The sequence below is a fragment of the Macrobrachium nipponense genome, chromosome 16, assembly GCF_015104395.2.
Source record: "Macrobrachium nipponense isolate FS-2020 chromosome 16, ASM1510439v2, whole genome shotgun sequence".
Lineage (NCBI taxonomy): Eukaryota > Metazoa > Arthropoda > Malacostraca > Decapoda > Palaemonidae > Macrobrachium > Macrobrachium nipponense.
This window is the reverse complement of record NC_087209.1, coordinates 62,787,092-62,810,784: the sequence shown is the minus strand read 5'-3', so window position 1 is coordinate 62,810,784 and position 23,693 is coordinate 62,787,092. Positions and strand designations below refer to the sequence as shown.

General features: G+C 38.1%; 2 protein-coding genes across 3 annotated transcripts in view; one reads left to right on the top strand and one right to left on the bottom strand.

Annotated features, from left to right (window-relative positions):
• Positions 1-12,167: 12,167 nt before the first annotated feature.
• LOC135195354 (uncharacterized) lies at positions 12,168-13,135 on the bottom strand. Its single transcript, XM_064221614.1, has 2 exons — positions 12,630-13,135; positions 12,168-12,450 (listed from the first exon to the last, which is right to left on the bottom strand). The coding sequence occupies exons 1-2, from the start codon at positions 13,133-13,135 to the stop codon at positions 12,168-12,170; spliced, it is 789 nt and encodes a 262-aa protein (XP_064077684.1).
• A 1,892-nt stretch (positions 13,136-15,027) lies between these two features.
• Positions 15,028-23,693, top strand: part of LOC135195770 (teneurin-m-like) — an 823,709-nt gene continuing 815,043 nt past the window's right edge. For both annotated transcript variants that reach the window (XM_064222225.1, XM_064222226.1), the window contains exon 1: positions 15,028-15,747. The gene's annotated coding sequence lies outside the window, so the exon portion shown is untranslated. The remainder of the gene's footprint in view (positions 15,748-23,693) is intronic.

Sequence of the window (23,693 nt, the reverse complement as noted above, 5' to 3'; positions counted from 1 at the left end):
CAGTGGGATATAGTGTCAATTTATGAATTACTTTCAAGCAGGGTTGTTGCGATATACTCAATGAATTACTAAGATTGTTCTTGTTATTTTTATTCTTTTCGAAAATCCCCCATTTATGCAATGAATTTTTGCCTAAAAATCATTAAAACCCTCGCAAACACAAATGTACCAACCAACAAAAACATACATATGTATATATATATATATATATATATATATATATATATATATTTATATATTTATATATATATACCCACATATATATATATATATATATATATATATATATATATCTATATATAAATGTATGTGTGTATATATAATATTATTGAAAAAAGTTAATGCATTGTTCCAGGATACTATTTTTTTTATCAAAGGACTTAGAATCAGTCTTGACTACTTTTTTGCGACAATTCCGTTAACTTCAATACACACACACACACACACACATATATATATATATTCTATATATATATATATATATATATATAAACAGACATCAGATTTCTTCATACCTTACGTCACGTAATAGTTTACTTGAAATAATAATTTTTATTTGACAACCGTTATTTATTTTGTTTTTGCATTTTGGAACAATATGAGAATCACTCATTTTGCAGTAGATCATTTTTCACTTGAATATCGTTTTATCTTTCTGTTTCCCTTACGACAGATGGGCATTTTACGTCATCTGTATCCTATATGAGTTGCAACTGACTTATTCGCGATACAGGTAAACATAGAAATAAAAAATTAAATATACCACTCTTGCATACTATGAAAAAATATATGATTATTAAAACCATAGTTTTCCTCCTGTAATCCATATGTTTTTACGATGTTAGAATCTCTCTCTCTCTCTCTCCTCCTCTTCTCTCTCTCTCTCTCTCTCTCTCTCTCTCTCTCTCTCTCTCTCTCTCTCTCTCTCAAAGTTTCAGTTTATTGAATGTCTAATAATGCAGCCACAACTGACCTCTAATTTTTTGTTTTTCTTCTCTTCATCTAGGTATGATTTTTTTTACTCCTCTCTCTCTCTCTCTCTCTCTCTCTCTCTCTCTCTCTCTCTCTCTCTCTCTCGTGCCACACCTAAATGATTAGCATTGGAGTGATACAAGTGTCAACATTTGTGACCTCGTTTTCATTCATATTTTTCTATACTGACTCCAGTCGTATTTCTTCATTTATTTGGGACGTTTTATCTATTTCTTTTCTTTATCTTCTTTTTTTCTTTTCTTCTTTGATTTCATTTGCATGCAAATTTTTTTTTAAATGAATTTACCATAGATATTGTTCGTAACTATAACTGCCAGATTTTTCAATTAGGAATCAGTAATTCAGCCATATATATATATATATATATATATATATATATATATATATATATATATATATATAATATATAAAGGAAAGGCTTTACTTGCTGCATCGAAATTTCAAGAGATGTAGTTATTAATTAGTAATAAAGTTAGAGATATTTCACTTTTTCCTTCATTGACAATATTCACTTTAGAGAAGATTTAATTGATATCTGTACATTATTAATCTTACCAAAATGGATTAGAAATTAAAATTTAAAAATCAGCTTTCTATTGTTCCTATCTTACGAGTCAAAAAACAAAAAAACAATATATATATATATATATATATATATATATATATATAAATAAGGTTTTTTTGCCACGAAGGTAAAAAATGAAAAAACGAGTTGGCCGAGTACTTTCGGTCCTATTCGGACCCTTTACTGCCTCAGTAAAGGGTCCGAATAGGACCGAAAATACTCGGCCAACTCGTTTTTTCATTTTTTTCCTTCGTGGCAAAAAAAAACTTTATTTATGCATAGCATCACGTTTTATATACTTCGTGATCAAGTTATTCATATATATATATATATATATATATATATATATATATATATATATATATATATACATATATAAAATTATTATATATATATATATATATATACATATATATATTAATAATATATATATACTATATATATATATATATATATATATATATATAAATAATACTAATAATCTGTATTCACTCCTTACCCGTTCTCTTATTCACAGCATTCTCCTGTCAAAACGTTCCATTGTGGCTCTTTTTTTTACTTTTTTCTCTCCGCGTATCCCTTCTCGCTTCCCTTATTCCCTCCGTTCGCCGTCTCCTTTCACTTCCTTTTCATCGGCGTATCCACTCACTTCTCCCCCCGATATTTTTTCGCTTTCCCCGTTCAAAATTCCCCTCTCAGGCTTTCTCTTGACATGTCACCCGCCCGACAAACTTTTTCTTTTTCAGTCCAACGCTGGGCCTACTAGCTACGTTGCCCCCCCCCCCCCCTCTCTCTCTCTCTGTCTCTGCTCTGTCTCTGTCTCTCTCTCTCTCTCTCTCTCTCATCCAAAGCTTCAGTTCGGGTACAACTGATCTTTAGTGTTGTATTTTTTTTCCTTCGTCTAGGTAAATTCTCTCACTCCCCGTAGGAGGGTAGCGCCTTCAGTGCACCTCATTTGGTGTAATGTAGGCATTACTTAAGGTTCCTTGCAGCGTTCCTTCGGCCCCTAGCTGCAACTACTTTTCATTCCTTTTTACTGTACCTCTTATATTCTTTTCTTCCATCTTCCTTTCCACCCTCTCCTAACAATTGCTTCATAGTGCAACTGCCTTGAGGTTTTCCTTCTGTAATACATTTCAAACCTTTTAATGTCAGTTTCCGTTTCAGCGCTGAATGGCCTCTGTTGCCCCAGTGCTTAGCATAATGCCAAAAATTTATATAAATCAAATCAAATTCTCTCTCTCTCTCTCTCTCTCTCTCTCTCTCTCTCTCTCTCAAAGCTTGAGTTCGGTCACAACTTACCTTTATGTATTTTTGCTTCCATCTAGATAAAACTCTCTCTCTCTCTCTCTCTCTCTCTCTCTCTGTCTCTCTCTCATTCAAATTATCTAATAATTTGTAATGTTTACTTCTAGCCTTCCTTTTTCCTTTTATCCATTTGTGTAGTCCCTTCTTTTTCGTACTATGAATTATTTCCTGAATTTTGGGGAAATTTATATCCTTTTTTTTTTGTTTCCCCCATTTCAAATGTCATTGAAAAAATCTTTCGAGTGAAAAGAAAGGATGTTTTTGGGCGGATAAATGGCTATGGAAACACGGATGAATTTACGAAGTTCTGGAATTTGGAGAAATGACACATTTCTTTTTGCAAGTGAGTGACTCTCTTGTTTGGTATCCATTTTTAATGGCGTGAAAAATTTGTCGAGCGAAATTATATAACAGGGCTTTAGAAACACAGTGGAACTTGCAGAGTTTTGGCATTTGCAGAAATGCCATATTTCTATTTTTAAATGACTTACTCTCGAGTTTGTAATTCTGTTAATTTTCTGAAAGGTACTGGGCGAGACGCAGAGTGATCTCTTGTTTTATATTAACTACTTTCTCTAAATCAAGTTCTAATTTTTTAATGATTGTCTTTGTATTTACAGAGTTTAAAATGAGGGGATAACTGGAGACTGGTATATACGTCATTTGAACCACGACAAGAAGAGCTGTAGAGGTAAGTTGATAATATTTGTTATTATCTATTGTACACGAAAGTGTAGCAATATCATTGGAGGAATTGTGGACCGAAAAAACTTCACAAAGAAAGGCATTATATATAGTATATATATATATATAATATACTATATATTATATATATATTTATAATAATATTACATATATATATATACTATATAGATAATATATTAAATTATAATACTATAGATATAATATATATTTCATATTATTAATTTATAATAATATTAATATATATATTATTAATATTATAGATTATATATAATATATATATATATATATATATATATATAAAATATATATTCCCTAGGGAGTATGTGAAAGGACCAATTCGCTTAGAAACATTTGATCCCAGATGGCTAGTGCTAAACACGGTGAAACAGATTCGCCGTGTTTAGTACAAGAACAGGGGGAGTCAAATGTATTTCGCCGTGTTTATTACTAGCCCGTGGGGATCAAATGTCCCTAAGTGCATTTGATCCCCCAGGAGCTACATTTGACCCCTAAGGGACTAGTACCGAACACGGCGAAACAGTGTAGTTGAATCACTGTTTCACCGTGTTTAGTACTATAGTAGATTCACATCAGTCGTGCATCTGATGCCTAGGCCCGTCCCTTACGACGCTCCTGATTGGTTGTCGATAAGCCAGTCACAGGGTTGGATACTCTCAGTCTCTCGAGAGAGTTCACATAGGCGGGATGTATGTTCCACCTCTCCTGAGTGCTAGTCTTTTTAAAAGTATCCCTCAGGAGAGGTGAAACATACACCCTGCCTATGGGAACTCTCGAGAGACTGAGAGTTTCCAGCTCTGTGATTGGCTTATCAACAGCCAATCACGAGCGTCATGATGTAAATCTATTATAGCCCTCTGGGATCAAATGTTCCTAAGCAAATTGGTAATTTCACGTATACCCTAGGGTTTTCGTGAATTCCCTGGATTTCACATATTCCCTGTAACATCCCTGTAACACACACACACACACACACACACACACACACATATATATATATATATATATATATATATATATATATATATATATATATATATATATATATATATATATATCCCACGACATTATTCAAGATGTATTTATGGTATACCCGCGTAATTTGATTTATCATTTCCAAGATTCACCGATAAAATCCCCAAGAAATATCTGCCACGACATCGGATGATGTAAATGAATGAGCACCAGTATTTCATTAAGATTTGGAGCAGGGAATTGATAGATACGATTATTTCACTGTTATCAAGAACATCTAACAGAAGCAAAGAGAAGCAGGAGAGATGTTTATGGGTTGAAGAGATAGGTATAAAGAGATCGATTTTAAAGAGAATTCCGAACGGAAGATTACAGTTATGTGCAAGACAATAGGAATATGTATATGTGTATATATATATATATATATATATATTATATATATATATATATATATATAGATAAATTTTTTTTTTTTTTTTTTTTTTTTACGTGCTAGAACATCTGCAGGGCAATCCACTGGACTGGTAAATATTAATTCCATTTCCCGATATATGTAAGAACCCCTTTTGTAGGGTAGTGATGCCAGTGCACCGCAAGTGATGCAATGTAGGCATTACTAAAGGTTGTTAGCATATTACTTTACCTCCATTCCCACTTCCTTTCCTCCATTTTGCTGTCCAACTTCTCTAGTGCAACCACTCCATCTCCATCTCTCTTCGCTGTCTTGAACACTGAATGGCCGAAATTTCATAGAATCAAATCAATAGTGATTTTGATAATGCTCTGTGTCAAAATTTATTTCTAAAATATTTGTACCCATACATAACTGTGGATTTGTTACTCCGGTTCAAGACTCACGCCACTTTGAGTGTTTAAACTACTCAGTGGCGTGATCGGTATGGTCTTGGCCTGCCATCTCGGTGTCCGCAAGTTCGATTCTCGGGCACTCCACTGAGGGTTTAGAGATGTGTATTTCGGGTGATAGACGTTCACTCTCGGCGTGGTTCGGAAGTCACGTAAAGCCATTGGTCCCGTTGCTGAATAAACTGGTTCCATGCAACGTGAAAACACCAGACAAACAAACAAAAAACTTAGAGTGTTTTTTTAATGCTTGCCGGTGTATGGTTTTTAGCACTAACTGGTTTCGAACTAAAGAGAAAGAATGAGACATTTCTGAACATTAGAATGGCTTAAGGGCCTGCTGCTCAGTCAATCTGCTGTGTTATAGTAAAAATTGTATAGTTTTTTTTTTTTTTTCAAAAAGAGTCGTATTAACATATACACTTTTTGTGCGCTGTATACTAAGCGATCTTTCTTTTGGGGGCTTGGGGTATGTAAGGAAAGATTTATATATGCCCATACAGTAAGTGTGAAAATGCCACTAAGGGTGTTGATTAAACCTCGCGGTTTCTAGGTTTTTTTTTTTTTTTTTTTTTAGGGTTTTGGAACAAATCCAAACCAACAAAAAAACCTTGGTTTATTAAGGACATATATATATATATATGTATAATAATATATATCTATATATATATATATATATATATATATATAATATATATATATACTATATATATATATATATATATATATATATAATATGATATATATATATATATATATATATATTATAGATAGTATATATATATATATATATATATATACTTACATACTATATATATACTATACTATACTACTATATATATATCTATATATTATATATCTATAATATATATATGACATTTATATATGTGTGTGTATGCATATACGCACGGGCTTTCTCCCACACACACATACATATTCATAACATAGCCATCTTCATACGAATGCACAGTAGCATTTTCATACGCATCCATATGTATAAGCATCTTTATGTAAAAAACACAGAAATGCTCGAATATCACATCCTTCAGGCCTTGACAAATGTCTCGACGTGAGGTATAGAGAGACAGGGGAGCAGGGGTCGCAGCCCCCCTTTTCAATCGAGAAATATTTCATTCTGTTTTAGGAATAAATATAAGTAGGTATATTAGGGTAGCCTTGCTGAAGATTGTATTTCGATTTTTATTCTATATATATATATATATAATATATATATATATATATATATATAATATATGTGTGTGTGTGTGTGTGTGTGTGTGTGTGTGTGTGTGTCTATGTATGTATATATACATTTATATTTATATATATACACATGTATATATGTATGTATTTTTGTTCCTTCATCTTATTCCCTCTACTTCTAATTCCTCTCATCCTCTTCCATCTCCATCTCAACTGTTTTTCTTCATTTTTCATTACTCCTTCATTTCTTTCTAAATCCTTTGATACTTCCTTCATTGCTTTCATCCGTCCGGCCTCTTTATTCTTGTCTCTATCCTTTCTCCTCCTCTTCTTTCCTCCTCCTCTTTTTTAGGGTCTAGTCTAGTCTAGTCTTACACCTCCTCCTCCTCCTCCTCCTCTTTCATGTCTTATCCCCTCCACCTACTTCCCCTCCTACTCCTCCTCCTAGTCTTTATACTTCCACCACCGCTTCCCCCTCCTCCTCCTTCTCCTTCTCTTCTTAGGGTCGTACCCCTCCACTTTCTTCCCCTCCTACTCACCCTACTAGTCTTACACTTCCACCTCCTTCCCCTCCTCCTTCTCCTCCTCCTCCTTCTAGTCTTACACCTCCTCCACTTCCCCCTCCTCCCCTCTTCCTCTTTCGGGTCTTACCCCTCCGTCTCCTTCCTCCTTCTCCTCTCCCCCTGTCTTTACTCCACCACCTTCCCCTCCTCCTCCTCCTAGTCTTACAGTTCCACCTCCTTCCCCTCCTCCTCCTCCCCCTCCTCCTCCCCGTGTCCCTCCAGGGCTTTGCATTATGGATGCGCCATAATGCCGAAGTAATGTAGGCGCAAGAGATGCCGGCATTAATCCAGGCGTCGGCAGCAAAATAATTCTCTGCCACACAGGTGGAAACGTTAATTACGGTAATGAGTCAGTCGCGTTACAACTTGGCAGCCGTCCATTATGCGAGCCGATTGAAGCATCGTTTCACCTGTTTGGATTTAGAAGAATTTATGCGGGGCTTTCTGACCTCCCCGTCGCGAACTCTCTCGCCCCTAACCCTAGGCCCCACCCCCCCCCCCCCCCCCCCCCCCCCCCCCCACCTCTACCCTCTACCCTATCCCTCCTCTCAACAACATCCCGATGTTCACTTGTTCCAATTCACATCGCCCGATAAAGTATTCATTGGCGTCCATTTGCAGGCGCGCATTGCCAACCAATCAGATGCAGGTTTACATCGGTTTTCGAATGAATTATGTTTACGGCGATTAGCTCTTCACATCTCTCTCTCTCTCTCTCTCTCTCTCTCTCTCTCTCTCTCTCCCGAAATCCTTTGAATCTAACCTTTGAAGCATTGCATTCGCTTTATGTGCAATGTTCATCAGAGCTGCCAATGGAACCTGATGTGCTTTTCATTGCGCTGCGAGAAGAGGCTTTTGCCTAAGTAAGCACCACAGCTGAAGGAAGGAGCGGGTTTTGAAATATTGGAATCAAAAGGTGTTTATTGGACGACGCTGCTGATCCTTCAACGGCACTGGATCAAGTCTGAGAGTTGAGAGAGAGAGAGAGAGAGAGAGAGAGAGAGAGAGAGAGAATGATGATTAAAAGATCAGGAAGATGGAATGAAAAAATTGGAAAATTTAGGCGAGTATATGGTTCAAGACCGACCCATTTGCCTCTCTCTCTCTCTCTCTCTCTCTCTGTATATGTATATGTATGTATGTATGTATATATATATATATATATATATATATATATATATATATGTGTGTGTGTGTGTGTGTGTGTGTGTGTGTGGGGGGGATATATATATATATAGATATATATATATATATATATATATATATATATATACATATATATATATTATATATATATATATCATATATATATATATATATATATATACATGCGTGAGTGTGTGTGTCGAAAAAGACAACAAAAATGATAGAGAAACCCAGAAGGAAATATTTGTCGTTTCTGTGATGTTTTCATAAATATCATGACTGTTGCCAACGGTACCACTGTAGTATGCTACGATGACTTTGAGTCGTCATTGGCCTTTCCATTACCGCAGTTCCTTGGGTAGCGTCGACAGGTGGAACTAATGTCAGGCCCTTGATGCTTAGCCGGTATGAGCTAAAACCTGTTACTAGGTGAGTTATTTTGCCAGCTTTGTCTGTCCGTCCGCCCTCGGATCTCAATGACGATTGGGGCTAGAGGGCTGCGGATTGGTATCTTGATCAACTACCCTCCAATCATCAAACATACCAAATTGCAGCCCTCTAGCCATGATGGTTTTTATTTTATTTAAGGTTAAAGTTAGCCATAATCGTGCTTCTGGCAACGATATAGACAGGCAAACCCAGGGCCGTGGTTAAAGTTTCACGAGCCGCGGCTCATACAGCATTATACGCCGTACAGAAAACTCAATTGCGTCCTAGTAACTTAAGCGCATTATATATATATATATTTTTTTTCTTTCTTTCTTTCTTTCTTTTACTACTTGAAGACATTTAAATTACAAAACATTTATTTTGAGTTATTTAAGGATACTTGCGCTTTTGCCAATCGTGGTGCTTTTTCCCAGTAAATCTTAATAAATTATTAATTTTAAAATTTTACCAGAATTCATAAGCCTGATGCCGAATCTCGTTCATTATTGTTATCATTACTGTGTGTGGTTTATTATAGTGCTAAGTTCTTCGCTGGACAAGTGGTTTTGGCGCTCGGCTGCCAATCCGGTGGTCCGAGGTTCGAATCCCGGCTCGACCAACGCGGAATCAGAGGAATTTATTTCTGGTGAAAGAAATTCATTTCTCGATATAGTGTGGTTCGGATGCCCCAATAAGCTTTGGTCCCGTTGCTAGGTAACCAATTGGTTCCTAGCCACGTAAAAATATCTAATCCTCCGGGCTAGCCCTAGGAGAGCTATTAATCAGCTCAGTGTTCTGGCAAAACTAAGATATACTTAACTTAACTTATTATGGTGCTGCAGTCTCGAGTAGAAGTAATAGCAATAGGGTAGCAGAAGCAGTAGGATAGAATACAGTATCTCAGGCGCGGTTGTTTGCATAAATTAAACACCATCACTTGAGAACTACTTTATGCCTTGAGAACTTCAGAGCGCCAGTTGAAGTAAATTAGGAAGAGAACGTATACCTGGGTGGATATAGAGAAAGATATCCTATGTAACGTAAAATATTAAAGTAAATTAGAAACTTGAACTTCAAGTCGATGGATCCTGCCTGCTTGTTCCGTGTGAATAGGGTTCATCCTCGGAATAATAGTAATAAATAATAATATTTCTATATTTTTTTCCAGTAATTCACCTTTTCTTCCCTTCGAAGAAACTGGTTCCAGAACGTGCGATCAATTCAATTTTCAGCAAGTCTTTCGGGATGGGATTGCTAGCCATATACCCTTTGTCACACTAGCTAGGATTCATCACAGTCGACTAAGTATCATGTGCAATATTGAGTGTTTAGGCTCGTTGGCAAGGTATATGGGTGCATGCATGTGTGATAGCAGCTAAGAGAGAGAAAACATTCAAATGAATGAAAGCATTAACGTGCTTCTTCACAGAAGCATGAAAGCACCTTCTAGAGATCCCTATAGCGTTGGGAAGATTGGGGAAACTCCCGCCCTTCGAAATAAGTAGCACTAACTACCTTAGAAATGCCGACATGGTTAGAAAATAGGGGCTTGTAAACCAATTAGCTTTTCTGAATTGCAGATTCCCCACATTATTAAAAGACTTTTGAAGCCCATGACTGAAAAAAAAACCAGTTACTTTATTTTCAGAGTATTTCTAATGCAATTTAAAAAGCCCACCACATACAGTGGCCATCCCTGGGTTTATATTCAATGGCAGAAAACCTTCCTGCCTTTGATTTACTTATCCCAGCATTCCGAATATTCATAAAGAGATTCTTGACTGTAGAATCTCCAGCAACATTGCCAGAGAATATCCGAATTTGTAACACTAACAGATACAATTGGAAGAAGAAGAGATGGAAAACATCACCCCAATCTCCTGCAGAGGGTTTTTATCCTCTTAAATCAAAACCATTTGAAGTACAAAAGACTCCCCGAGGATCAACGTCTGTTTCGCTTCCTATTGGATACTTTTATTTAGTGTTTTCTTCTTCTTTTTCTTTTTGCAACGTTAAATCCTTCAAGAAAGTGTACAACTGAATGTCTGCTGCTGCTGCTGCTGAAGAAGAAGAAGAAAGCCTTAAGGCAATAGAGTTTCCCAACGCTGGGAGACTCTCTCCGAAGAAATGATTCAGGAGGAGGAGGAGGAGGAGAGGCAAGTGTTCAGAAATCTACAGGAAGATCTGCTGGTGTATCGTGCAGTTTAAAATAACAATAAAAGGTAGCAAAGACAATCATAGAGTGATATACAAGGTAGCAAAAATAAACGGATGAATAAATGATATATATATATATATATATGTATATTATAATATATATGTATATATATATATATATATATATATATATATATATATATAGAGAGAGAGAGAGAGAGAGAGAGGAGAGAGAGAGAGAGAGAATTAATTCCAATATTTTTCCCGCACCTGGTCTGTTTTCGCATCATTCCCTCGGTGCAAAATGGAATGTAAATATATAATATATATATATATATATATATAATATATATATCTATATATGTGTGTGTGTGTGTGTGTGTGTGTGTATGTATATATAATATATATATGTGTGTATATATTATATTATATATAAATATTATATATATATATATATATATATATATATATATATATATATATATAAATTAATACACAATTATATATCTCACATGCTTACACACACCCACGCACACAAAGACGTAACGCCTCCACCCACACATTCGAATCCATAGAGAAAGACTTCAAAGGCAACGCCTTAACCAACGGCGTGGAGGAGAGAGAGAGAGAGAGAGAAAGCCCTCCGACGTTTGTACTCTCTTTGGGTATTGCTTCTTTAAAAATTCAAGTACAGGCAACAAACACCAGCGAATTAAAGCCGGGTCCATCATAAGTTGTCAAGGCCAGTTGGGTTTAGGCTAAACGCAGGAGGTCTCCTACTTGAAGTGCCAGATTCCATTGAAGCCTTTTCCAAGGGCACACCCGTTTGAAGGAGCAACGTTTGTCCAGGAGGGAGCGGAGCTGCTGCTACTGCTTTTCCTCTGTTGCTACTGCTTTTCTCCTGCTCCTGATTTTCTTCCCCCTCTCCTGCTGCTCCGCTTTTCTTGCGCTCTTGCTGCTGCTGCTTTTCCTCCTCTTGCTGATTTTCTTCCTCTCCCTGCTGCTTTTCCTTCTGCTGCTGCTTTTCTTCCTCTTCCTGCTGCTTTTCCTCCTGCTACTACTGATTTTCTTCCCCTTCCTCCTGTTTTTCCTCCTGCTGTTGCTTTTCTTCCTCTTTCTACTGCAGCTGCTTTTCCTTCTTTTTCAGTTGTTTTTCCTGCTGCTGCTGCTGCTTTTCTTCTTCTCTACTGCTTTTCCTCCTCCTGCTGCTGCTTTTCTTCCTCCTCCTGCTGCTTTTCCTCCTGCTACTGCTGTTTTTCTTCCCCTTCCTCCAGTTTTTCCTCCTGCAGCTGCTTTTCTCCCTTTTCCTGCTGCTTTTCCTCCTTCTGCTGCTGCTTTTCTTCCACTCTACTGCTTTTCCTGCTGCTGCTGCTGCTTTTCTTCCTCTTCCTGCTGCTTTTCCTCTTGCTACTGCTGTTTTTCTTTCCCTTCCGCCTGTTTTTCCTCTTGCAGCTGCTTTTCTTCCTTTTCCTGCTGCTTTTCTTCCTCTCTACTGCTTTTCCTGCTGCTGTTGCTGCTTTTCTTCCCCTTTCAGTTGCTTTTCCTGCTGCTGTTACGTTTCTTCCCTTTCCTCCTGCTTTTCCTGCTGCTGCTGCTTTTATTCCTCTCTACTGCTTTTCCTGCTGCTGCTCCTGCTTTTCTTCCCCTTTCTGCTGCTTTTCCTGTTGCTGTTGCTTTCCTTCCTCTTCTTCCTGCTGCACTTTTACTTGTTGCTGTTCCTCCTGCCACCGCTTTTCCTACTACTGCTGCTGTTCCTGCTGTCGCTGCTTTTACTCCTGCATTTCCTGGTGTTGCTGCTTTGCCCCTTGTCGCTGCTCTGCCTGTTACTTCCCCTTCTGTTGCTGCTTGTCCTCCTTCTGCTGATTTTCCTCCTGTTGCTTTTCCCGATAATTTTCCTGCTGCTGTTAGTTTTCCCTTCTTTTCCTCCTACTTCTGCTTTTCGTTCTGCAGCTGCTTTTCCTTCCCTCCTTTTTTCCCTCCTGCTGCCCGTTTTCCTTCTGTTACTGCTTTTCCCCTCTCCTGCTGCTTTTTGTTGCTGCTTTTCATCCTTTTCCAGTTTTTCCTCCTCCGTTTCCCAATGATTTTCCTCCTCCTCCTCCTCCTTTTCCTCTTGGGGCTGATTTTCCTCATCTTCTGCTTTTCCTCCTGCTGCTGATTTTCCTCCTCCTCCTGTCTTTCCCCTGTTACTTTTCCTCCTCCTGATTTTCCTCATCCTCCACTTGCTCTTCCTTCTTCTTCTGCTTCCCCCACCCCCTGCTGCTTTTCCTCCTCATCCTGCTGCTATGCTTTTCCTCCTCCTCCTGCTTTTCCTCCTGCTGCTGCTTTTCCTCTTCATGCTGCTGCTGTGCTTTTCCTGATCCTCCTCCTGCTTTTCCTTCTGCTGCTGCTGCTTTGTTTTGCCTCATACTCCTCCCGCTTTCTTCCGCTGAATGGCTCTACTTTGCTTTTCCTGATCCTCCTCTGCTTTTCCTGATCCTCTCCGCTTTTCCTTTTCTGCTGCTGCTCTAGTTTTGTTTTCCTCTACTCCCGCCTTTCCTTCCGCTGCTGCTACTTTGCTTTTCCTCCTGCTTTTCCTTCTGCTGCTGCTGCTATGCTTTTCCTCATCCTCCTCCTGCTTTTCCCTCTGGTGCTGCTACTTTGCTTTTCCTCATCCTCCTCCTGCTTTTCCTTCTGCTGCTGCTGCCATTGCTGTTGCAAGATCGCGTTGCTGGGTAATGATCGATTTGCTTGCTTGCAAGAAGAGGAGAAAAGGATGAATTATGCCTTCATTTATCTGAGAAGGATTTCAAGTTATTGCTTCGTATTTGTAGGTGTTCGGTAGACTGTGTTGGAAATGATGCTCTGGTTAAATAGAGAGAGAGAGAGAGAGATTTATAAATTTCTGATACCAGTCACACGTTGCAATATATATATATATATATATATATATATATATATATATATAAATATATGCAAGAACAATGGGGACATCTTTAATTAATATGTTGTAAATGTCGTAAACCCATCGCAAGCAAAGCTCTCATAATGTCCAACATATCAAGTTTTATTCAAGCTTATGATTAGTTAAAAAAGAAAAAAAGAATTTAACTGTGAAATTTTCAAATTAATTGGACCCAAGAGAATAAATGTATCTGAGAATAAATATAATTGAGACTTATTAATCTTGTTATCGGATATTTCTAATGGTTATTATTGTATCTCACTTGTTAAATACTTTTAAAGACTTCACATCTATTAGCAGTTTTTAGAAAACCTTTATAAATCTCAAATATCGATATTCCATCTTGAATGCTCATGCTGAGTTGTCAGTCTACAAAACATGGTGTAAAAATGCATTTGCTGTATAGTATATCTTAACACGTGAAAAATAGACCTTTATTCGCATGCATTTTATTATCTTTCTATAGTTCTGTAACATCTTTTACAAACAGGAGTCTATGATTAGCTCTAATTCCAATTTTTGGTACAGAGGAATTTTATTTGTTTAGTGCTAAGCATATGACTCCTCATCAGTATACGAATCATTTGCAAAAAGCATAATAAATAAAGTAGGCCTATGCTGAGATTGCGGTTAAAGAGAGAGAGAGAGAGAGAGAGAGAGAGAGAGAGAGACGACAACTTGATGAATGGGAATAGTGGAAGCGTAAACATCAACGATAAACAGGAATGAAAACGGAATAATGGCGTGTTGTGGCTCATTCCAGAGGAAAACAGCGCTAAAAAGTAAGAGAAAACCTCTTGGCAAGAAAGCAAAGACAACTTTGGAGAGATGAAAGAACAGAGAGAGAGAGAGAGAGAGAGAGAGAGAAGGAAAGTTTTGTTACAGTAGAAAAGAAGGAAGGAAGGAAGGAAGATCGGAGGGGCGGGGGTGGGAGGGGATGGAGAGGACGGAGGAGACAGGACAAGGATAGTCTGTTGGGGTAGTACAGCGGAGGTGGTTGGTGTGTATACCGTTGTGGGTGGCTGTGATGGGGCATGTTGGGGGGGTGGGGTTGTCTGTGGGGTGTGTTGGGGAGAAGGGATGGTGGAGGTTTCTGTGGTGGAGGAGGAGGAGGAGGAGGCGGAGGAGAAGGTCTGTGAGCGGCTGAGCGCAGTCTCAGCCCTGATGGTGTTGATGGTCTGTTCAGGGTGGAGGACAGAAGGGCCATCGTGCGCAAGTCAGTTCCTCCCTGACTACGTTGTCATGGAGCCAGGGGACGCTCTGCTGCCAATTCAGCCGTAACCACGACGACAACCTTGACTTAAAACCGCTCAATACTCCTGCAATTATTTTGAAACTAAAGTATCCAGAAGCGAGAGGAGGAGGAGGGCGGCGCCTTTAAAACAGATTCCTGTAGGAGGGAAAACGCGCGGGTTAACGGACAGCGGCTGAAGGAAAAGTCCCTTCCTTTTTTTTTCTTTTTAATTATTACATAAGAGACAAGTGACTTCATGTAGTAGTGGTGGATCTTGTAATATTGATAAAAAAAGAAGTATAATATAGCCTGTTTGTGAATGTTGAACGGAAAGGATTCTTCTTCTCTTTTTACATTTCATAGCTTAGTATTACTACCTAGCCTATAGAATCCTTGTAAGAGAAAGATAAGGGAAAAAAATAATTATTAAGTTGTCAGTAACATACGAGGCTACAAAAGTGACCACGTTTAACCGCGTTCAGTTTAGTGGACGGTCCTCGTCGTCTCTTTACTTTTTGCAAAAGTCAGTTGACGTTGAAATTGCAAAGTAAAAGACACTGTCACGTCGCTTAGGATCGTCAGGATGCTCCTTCATCGTCTGCTGCCCAAGTTGATCAGATAGGAAAGAGAACAGCCGCGCCTACGACAGGTAAGATGGATGTGTGTTTGCTGTATTGAATTATTCGTTAATTACACCTGTTTCCAATCGTTTATCCCTACGCAAGAAGTGTGGAATTGTTTTTGTTTTTTTTTCGTGTTTGCTTCTCGTTGTCATAGGCCTATCGCTCATCTCCTGTGGATGTTCGCTTCTATTGCAGTGTTTTTATGCCAAGTATTTGATTTAATATGCCCTGTGATTGCTGTTAGTCCTTAATTATCGAAACACTCAATCTAATGTCATAAAAACATGGTTACTCCGTCGTTTTCATTCTGTCAATAAAATTCAAACCATTTTCTTGCACCGCTGTGTGCCTTTTTGAGTGACATTTTGATTATGGCGTTGCGTAGGCCTAAAATTTCTTTCGCGGGGAAGTGATTTATGTCAGTCACCCGGCTTTAATTTCATAGGCTCTAGAAGTTCTCACAAGACTCAAGTTTATAGCAGCAGGCCTCCCTTACACGAGGGGTTTATATATTAGGCCGAAGGTCTCCTAAACTTTAATGTCGTGCACATAACCCTAGGGTACGCAACATTTGATGTTTGAAGAGTCGTAGGCCTATTAGTTATTAGCTAAGCCTAAAATGGGCTACTTTGCATTATGGAAATGTAGATTTTTCTCAGTCTAACCTACTAAAATCGCCACCGTTTATGGTAAACTATGTATATTAGAGTAATAATGATGATCTCTAGATGCGGAAGACATGAGACTAGTAGTTTTCCCCACTAGCAATTCGAGCTTGCAAATGATCGTAGACTACATACATGCCCGCGCACGTATGAGATAGCCTTACATAACTGTGTAATTACTACGCTTGCGCACGTAGTGTATGTCTTTTGTCCCGTGCGACGGGTTTAATTGCGATTCATCATGCGTGAAGGAGCAATTCGAAATCGGTATACGTCACCCACCGCCTCGTTGCAAATCAGTCGAAATCGGAAAAATCAAAAGATCCGTCGATCTCTCTCTCTCTCTCTCTCTCACCGAATGACAGTCGTGTCAGCGGATGCGTAGCGCTCTACTGACCTTTCATCGCCAGTGACAGGTGTTTTAAGCTGCGACACAACCTCCTCTTCCTCCTCCTCCTCCTCGACGTCGTAAATAATTCGAGAGTTCCTGATGCTCGTCCATCGGTACGGGCACGTCCCAACGACGAGGTTAGATAGGCTCTTGTTGTTGATTTCTCTAGTAATCATTTTTTCCCCTGTTTTATCGCTTTTGGTGTGTTTTGAGTGGAGAATGCTGGCTGTCCTCTCGAGATGTATGTGGTATGTGGCCCTTCCGGTTGTTTTTTACTGTTCATGTAGCTTTGTGTAAAAAAAAAAAAAAAAAAAAAAAAAAAAAGTCCTCCTCTCCAAATTATGCTTTTCTCGGTGTGTATGGATTTCTAGCTTTTCGTGTACGTTAATTTCTATCTTCAGACTGGTTTTTGTGGATATGCTGCTTTCTGGTATGTTCTGAATGATGACTGCTTCTTCTCGAGGGTAAATTTATTCCAGATATGTATGCTTAAATCGTGTTTGCGTGTTTCAAAGGAATGCATTCTCACCGCTGAAAGGTTTTGCCTTTTATTATAGCCTAGAGATTGTAACATGCTTCCAGTAGCCTCATATTATACAGCAATCGTAGTCGGTACTACAAGTGGCGTGATGCAGATTGAACAAGGATAATGTGGGGTTTGTCTTGGTATGCCACGGACTTTGTTTACAAAACGTGCCCAGGTCACACGCAATTGCCCACGACGTTCTCGTTATCGGAGAAGCACACCGCGGGAGTTTCTTGCAACTTTAAAAAGGGCCATGTGCCCTTGTGCATACTTCTCTCATGCGTCAAGCGGATATGTGAACTCTGGTTTTGATTGCCAACATACATGATGGAGATGTATTTTCATTATATTTTTTCACGATATTTTGAAAATAGGTTAATATTATTTTTTTTTCTTTGGATGCGGGCACTCATAGAAGGTGTCGGTGTTCTGGTTTTCAGTCATCTGTAGGGATAAGGTTTTTATTTTTTCTGCATAAAATAAAGAAAACCTTTCGATCTGCAAGTCGAACTTCCACAGCATGCTATCCATTTAGGCCAATAGGCAGAGAACAACCAAGTTCATGGCAATAACTGATTCGTAGAACAGTAACTTGAATCAATATGAGCTGGAAAGATGAATGTGGGTGAGAAGGCTACGAGGTTCTTTAGATGTGTTATGAAAGGCATATTGGAACAAAGAATATTCAAGGGAATGGGGGTTTACACTTCTTAAAAGGAACTGTGTTGAATGTTGACCCCTTAACGACGAATGTGAACTGTGTCATTGTTTGGGATTTTTTTTTTCTTCCTGTTTTAGGTTTTAGTTTTGGGGGTCGGAAACTTGTAAGTGTCTACAATTGTGTGATATGTATTTTTTTTATTCTGTTGAATGGTGTATGTGTTGTATAGAATCTATGAAAGAGTGGAAAAGGAGAGCATATATGCATCGTGAAATAAGACAGGAAGAATGAGGGAGGCAAAGTTTCCGTAGGTAAAATAAATTTTCCCTTCCTGAAGCTTTCATGTTACTGGATATTCTAAAGTCTTTGTTTACAGAAACACGTTTGCCAGAAACGTTTAAAACTTCAAGGAAATAGTCTTGAACCCTTATTCACTAGCAAATATGGAAGCAGATAAGGAAATAGTCTAGAATCCTTATTCACTAGCAAATATGGAAGCAGATAAGGAAATAGTCTAGAATCCTTATTCACTTGCAAATATGGAAGCAGATAAGGAAATAGTCTAGAATCCTTATTCACTTGCAAATATGGAAGCAGATAAGGGAAATAGTCTAGAATCCTTATTCACTAGCAAATATGGAAGCAGATAAGGAAATAGTCTAGAATCCTTATTCACTAGCAAATATGGAAGCAGATAAGGAAATAGTCTAGAATCCTTATTCACTTGTAAATATGGAAGCAGATAAGGAAATAGTCTAGAATCCTTATTCACTTGTAAATATGGAAGCAGAAAAGGAAATAGTCTAGAATCCTTATTCACTTGCAAATATGGAAGCAGAAAAGGAAATAGTCTAGAATCCTTATTCACTTGCAAATATGGAAGCAGAAAAGGAAATAGTCTAGAATCCTTATTCACTTGTAAATATGGAAACAGATAAGGAAATAGTCTAGAATCCTTATTCACTTGTGAATATGGAAGCAGATAAGGAAATAGTCTAGAATCCTTATTCACTTGTAAATATGGAAGTAGATGAGGAAATAGTCTAGAATCCTTATTCACTTGCGAATATGGAAGCAGATAAGGAAATAGTCAGGAATCCTTATTCACTTGTAAATATGGAAGCAGATGCTAAGTCTCCTTTGTTTTGATGCTTGATTTGCCAGTACCTCTCTCTCTCTCTCTCTCTCTCTCTCTCTCTCTCTCTCTCTCTCCTCTACTAGCACAACCAGTATATTAGACGACGTAATGTAATCATGGAAATACTATCCTTGCTGCAAAGTTTGATTGCGCCTAAACACATGCATATATGTTGCCGTGAACCACCTGTGACAGAAATGAATCACCTGTTAAGCGAATTGGCCGTCGAGGCTTGATAGTCGTTCAGTTATTGCCTTAGTCCCCGAGTGAACCTTGGTGGTGGTGGCTTGATAGAAAATTATCCGCAGGACGACGGCAGCAGCGTGTTGGAAAATGGATGGTAATCTCATTAAGAGAACCTTTCACGGGACAAAGCAACGTCGGCTGGAGTCACGCGAAAGCACGATCCATCGGACGGCTATTTTGCGCCAAAACAAGCGGCCGTTGTTGTTGTTGTCTGCGGCCGAGTTGTAAATAATTGATCTGAAATGAATGGTTTTCGGGAGAGGGGGGGGTCAGTCCTGAAGGGGGTATAGGGGGGCGGCCGCCCGTCTGCTGATGCACGTTGTTTGGTGTAGATCACACGATAGTTTGCCCGTGATGAATTGAAAGTAAACAGTTCCGGGGGTTGGGTGATGGGAGATGAACACGGGTAGGGGGGAGGGTAAGATTTGGAGAGGGATTGGCGTAGTATAGTGGGGGTGGGTGGGGCGGGGAGGGGGAGTTGTGTTAGTTAGGAGAATGGACAATAGATGGCGTATCCTGCCCGTTGAAGTAATGCATTTAGTTTTGTTGACGACGTGACGTCCATCCCATTTTATTTTCCTTTCTTTTTCCTCTTCGCATGTGGCTGTAACACCGGCCTCCCTTTTGAGAGCGCAACACAATTACCCATTTTTCCGTCGGTCTCAAAGACTCGCACCCCAAAAAATTATCCTGGAACAAGAGAAGGAGGGGTCCTGGGGGTGGGGGGAATGGGTGCTCTCCGGATCCAGGAAGGGGAGCGGGGGGAGGAAGAAGAAGAGGCCTTTTCTAAATGCGAATTCTTTTGGAAATTCTCATTTTTCCCTGTCACGAAGCAAAGAGACATTAAAAAATACTGGGAGGGAGGAAAAAGGGTTGATAGTGAAGTAGTCGCCGGTGCGTTGCTGGCTGCTGCTGCTGCTGCTGCTTTGCTTAAACATTAGACGCATTTTCTTGAAAGAGGTATTTTGTCTTTGTTTCGGACCGTAATTTGATTCAAGATTGCCATGCTTATTCATGTGTTATATATATATATATATATATATATATATATATATATATATATATATGCGTGTGTGTGTATATAATTTCATATACATCTCGTTGTTAGCTTCATTTTAGAAAGAATTCATACATTTGGTAGAAAAATTATTACTAACTATTCTACGGAACTTACCATTTTTGCATTGAAAAGCCACTTGTCTTCTAGACTCACTAGCAGGACGTATATACCCATCCAGGCTAATATGAGGCTATGGCCTTTAGGCCTTTGATACATGGGCCCTCAATGTTTTTCCATGTTTTCCTCGTACTTTTTTGTTCCTGTTTCCTCACCCGGAGCCTAGTCCCGGCAAGGGTATTAGGACAGCATTTCCGAAGCCCTCCACTTAGCCTAGTACGAGTTCCCAGATAAAAAAAGAAGAGGTTTCTCATTTATTTCCCATTCGGATCCAAGGCTTATGGTGCCAAGATTGTAAAAAAAATGTCTGAGGAAATCGAAAAGCCTGTAGGTTATTATGGCCGTTAAAAATGTAGGCCTACATCATTCAGGCGAATGAGGCCGGTCGATCTTAAGTCTTAGGAAATCGTGAAGTCTGGAGGTTATCATGGCTGTAAACATTATAGGTCTACACCATTCAGATAGATAAATAAGGTAAAATCGATCCTAAGTTTGAAGAAATCGTGAAGTTTGAAGGTTGTTATGGCTGTAAACTACATAGGCCTACATCATTAAGACGAATGAAGCCAGTCTGAAGAAATCTTGAAGTCTATATATAGGATATTATGACTGAAAACTATATCATAGACCTACATCACTCAGATAACTGACCTCCGCTGATACCGTACATTCAATATAGGCCTACATCTTTCAGACGTAGGAGGTCAGTCGCGCCTATACATTCAGGAAGGGAGTTTTCAGCTAGACGAAGGTTTAATTCAGCAATTTGTCCACAAGTTGCTAAGGTGAGGCGCGTGGCTGTGTATGGCCTGGCTGAAACACCTGCAGGCAGCACAGCGTAAATGGGCAGGTAAATTGCAGGTAAACTAGAAGGCGAAGGCGGAGGCTCTCCTGGGGATCAATAGTGCTGGGGTCGGGTACCTTACATTATTAAACGAAAATGTCTTTGGGACGCGAAATAGAAGACTGGGCAGTTCAGCACTTACGAGTAATTTTATATATGTATATTATGTAAGTATGTATATATACTGTGTACGTTCTACTAAGTTAATGGCATTATTTGCAAGAGATTATCTTCTTGTCTGTTTCGAAGTCTAGATAAAAAAAATAGCGTCTGCAGATAATCCATTGACTTTAATAAGAATTATATATATACGTATATATATATATATATATATATATATATATATATATATAGATATATATATATATGTGTGTGTGTGTGTGTGTGTGTGTGTGTGTGTGTTTATATATATAATAGTATATATATAATACACACACATTATATATATTTATATATATATATATATATATATATATATATATATATATATACATATATATACGCATTTTTCTTTTCAAAAATAAACATCGTTTTTCCAGAGCAAATGGCAAGGCAACAGACATTCCACCGCGTCCACACTTTAGCGGATGTGCACGGACATTCATACATTACTTTCATACACCCATGATTCAGCAGTTTCCATTGTGTGAATATCACGGCCAACAGTGACCATACCCGTTTCGAATCCTTGGGAGCCACCCCCTGTTAAACTTGGACAAAGAAATATTCCTAGTGTTTGTGTGTGTGTGTGTGTGTGTTTGTGTTTGAGTGTTTCTGTGTATTTTAACAAATTACAGAGTCAGGTCTTTAGATTTAACCGGAACCGACTTATTGAACAATGGACATCAAACGAAATATAAACCTGGACGTCTTTTCCTTAATGAAGATTTATGATATTTAGCGACGGTCTTTGTTGGGTACATTGTAGAGGGACCTGCTAATATTGTTTCTCTCTCTCTCTCTCTCTCTCTCTCTCGTTTGGTAGACTAAAGAAAGTCAAAGAATTTTTGTTATGAGTATATAACCATATGCTTGTGCACACAAATATGTATATATTGTCTACATAAATAAATGCATATATAAATACATGTATATATACATATATGAATATATACGTATATATATGCATGAATATATATGTATATTATATGCACACACATACACACACACACACGTATATATATATATATATATATATATATATATATATATATATATATATATTCCTTTTGTGTGTATTTAATGTATGACAGTTTTTGTAGAAGACATGAAAAAAAACAAATTTAATGACATACCAAAAACCATTTGCAATGACGTACTACATTCAGAACGTCTCTGGAAACCTCATATATTAATGCAAGCAAATTCAAAGCAATGCACTTTTGGTCCTAAGCATTAATATTTAATAAAAATAATGAATATGCCTGATGAAAGTAATGATTATATTTAATAAGAAAAATGAATATACTTAATGAAAATAGTGATCGGAAAGAAAAATCACAGGTTTATTCTTAATGGTTTCTCCGGTCCAATGCACCATGCTTGAAATGGAGACCAGAACGCACACACAAACACACACAAGCACACAATCAGAAGAGACCCTGAAAAACCAAACACCCCAGCCCCTATCACAACCCCTGCGCCCCCCTCACCCCTCCCCCAGAAGGAGGATAGGAGGTAAAAAAAGAAGCAGAATGTGAAAAGACATTGTCATCTTTTTATATTCTCTGAAACACACACACGTTCTCTCTCTCTCTCTCTCTCTCTCTCTCTCTCTCTCTCTCTCTCTCTCTCGTCACCTTTAATTATGAATTTCATCTCCTACCACCTGTGAGCTTTAATCTTCGAGAAATACTTATTGTCGCCCCGAGGATAAAGGGTTATTCGAGGCTCTTGTCTGTGTCTGTGTTTTTATTTTTTTATTATAATATTTTTTTTTGTCATTACGTTTTCAAAGAGCAGTTTTGGATTTCGTCGGTGTGAGAACGGGGTGTGGAAGGTGGTTCTAGTGAGGGCAGAAATAGAGGGAGGGAAGAGGTGGAACTGTATTATTATTATTATTATTATTATTATTATTATTATTATTATTATTATTATTATTATTATTATTATTATCGTGGCGAACCATATCCACAGTTATGTATCTGTACACACACACACACACAATATATATTATATATATATATATATATATATATATATATATATATATATATATATATATATATATATGTAAAGATAAATCGTACAGAGAGCTTTGGGAAATAGCTCGATTCCCTTTTCCAATGTGTATACAGATTTATCTTTAATTTTACGTATACATA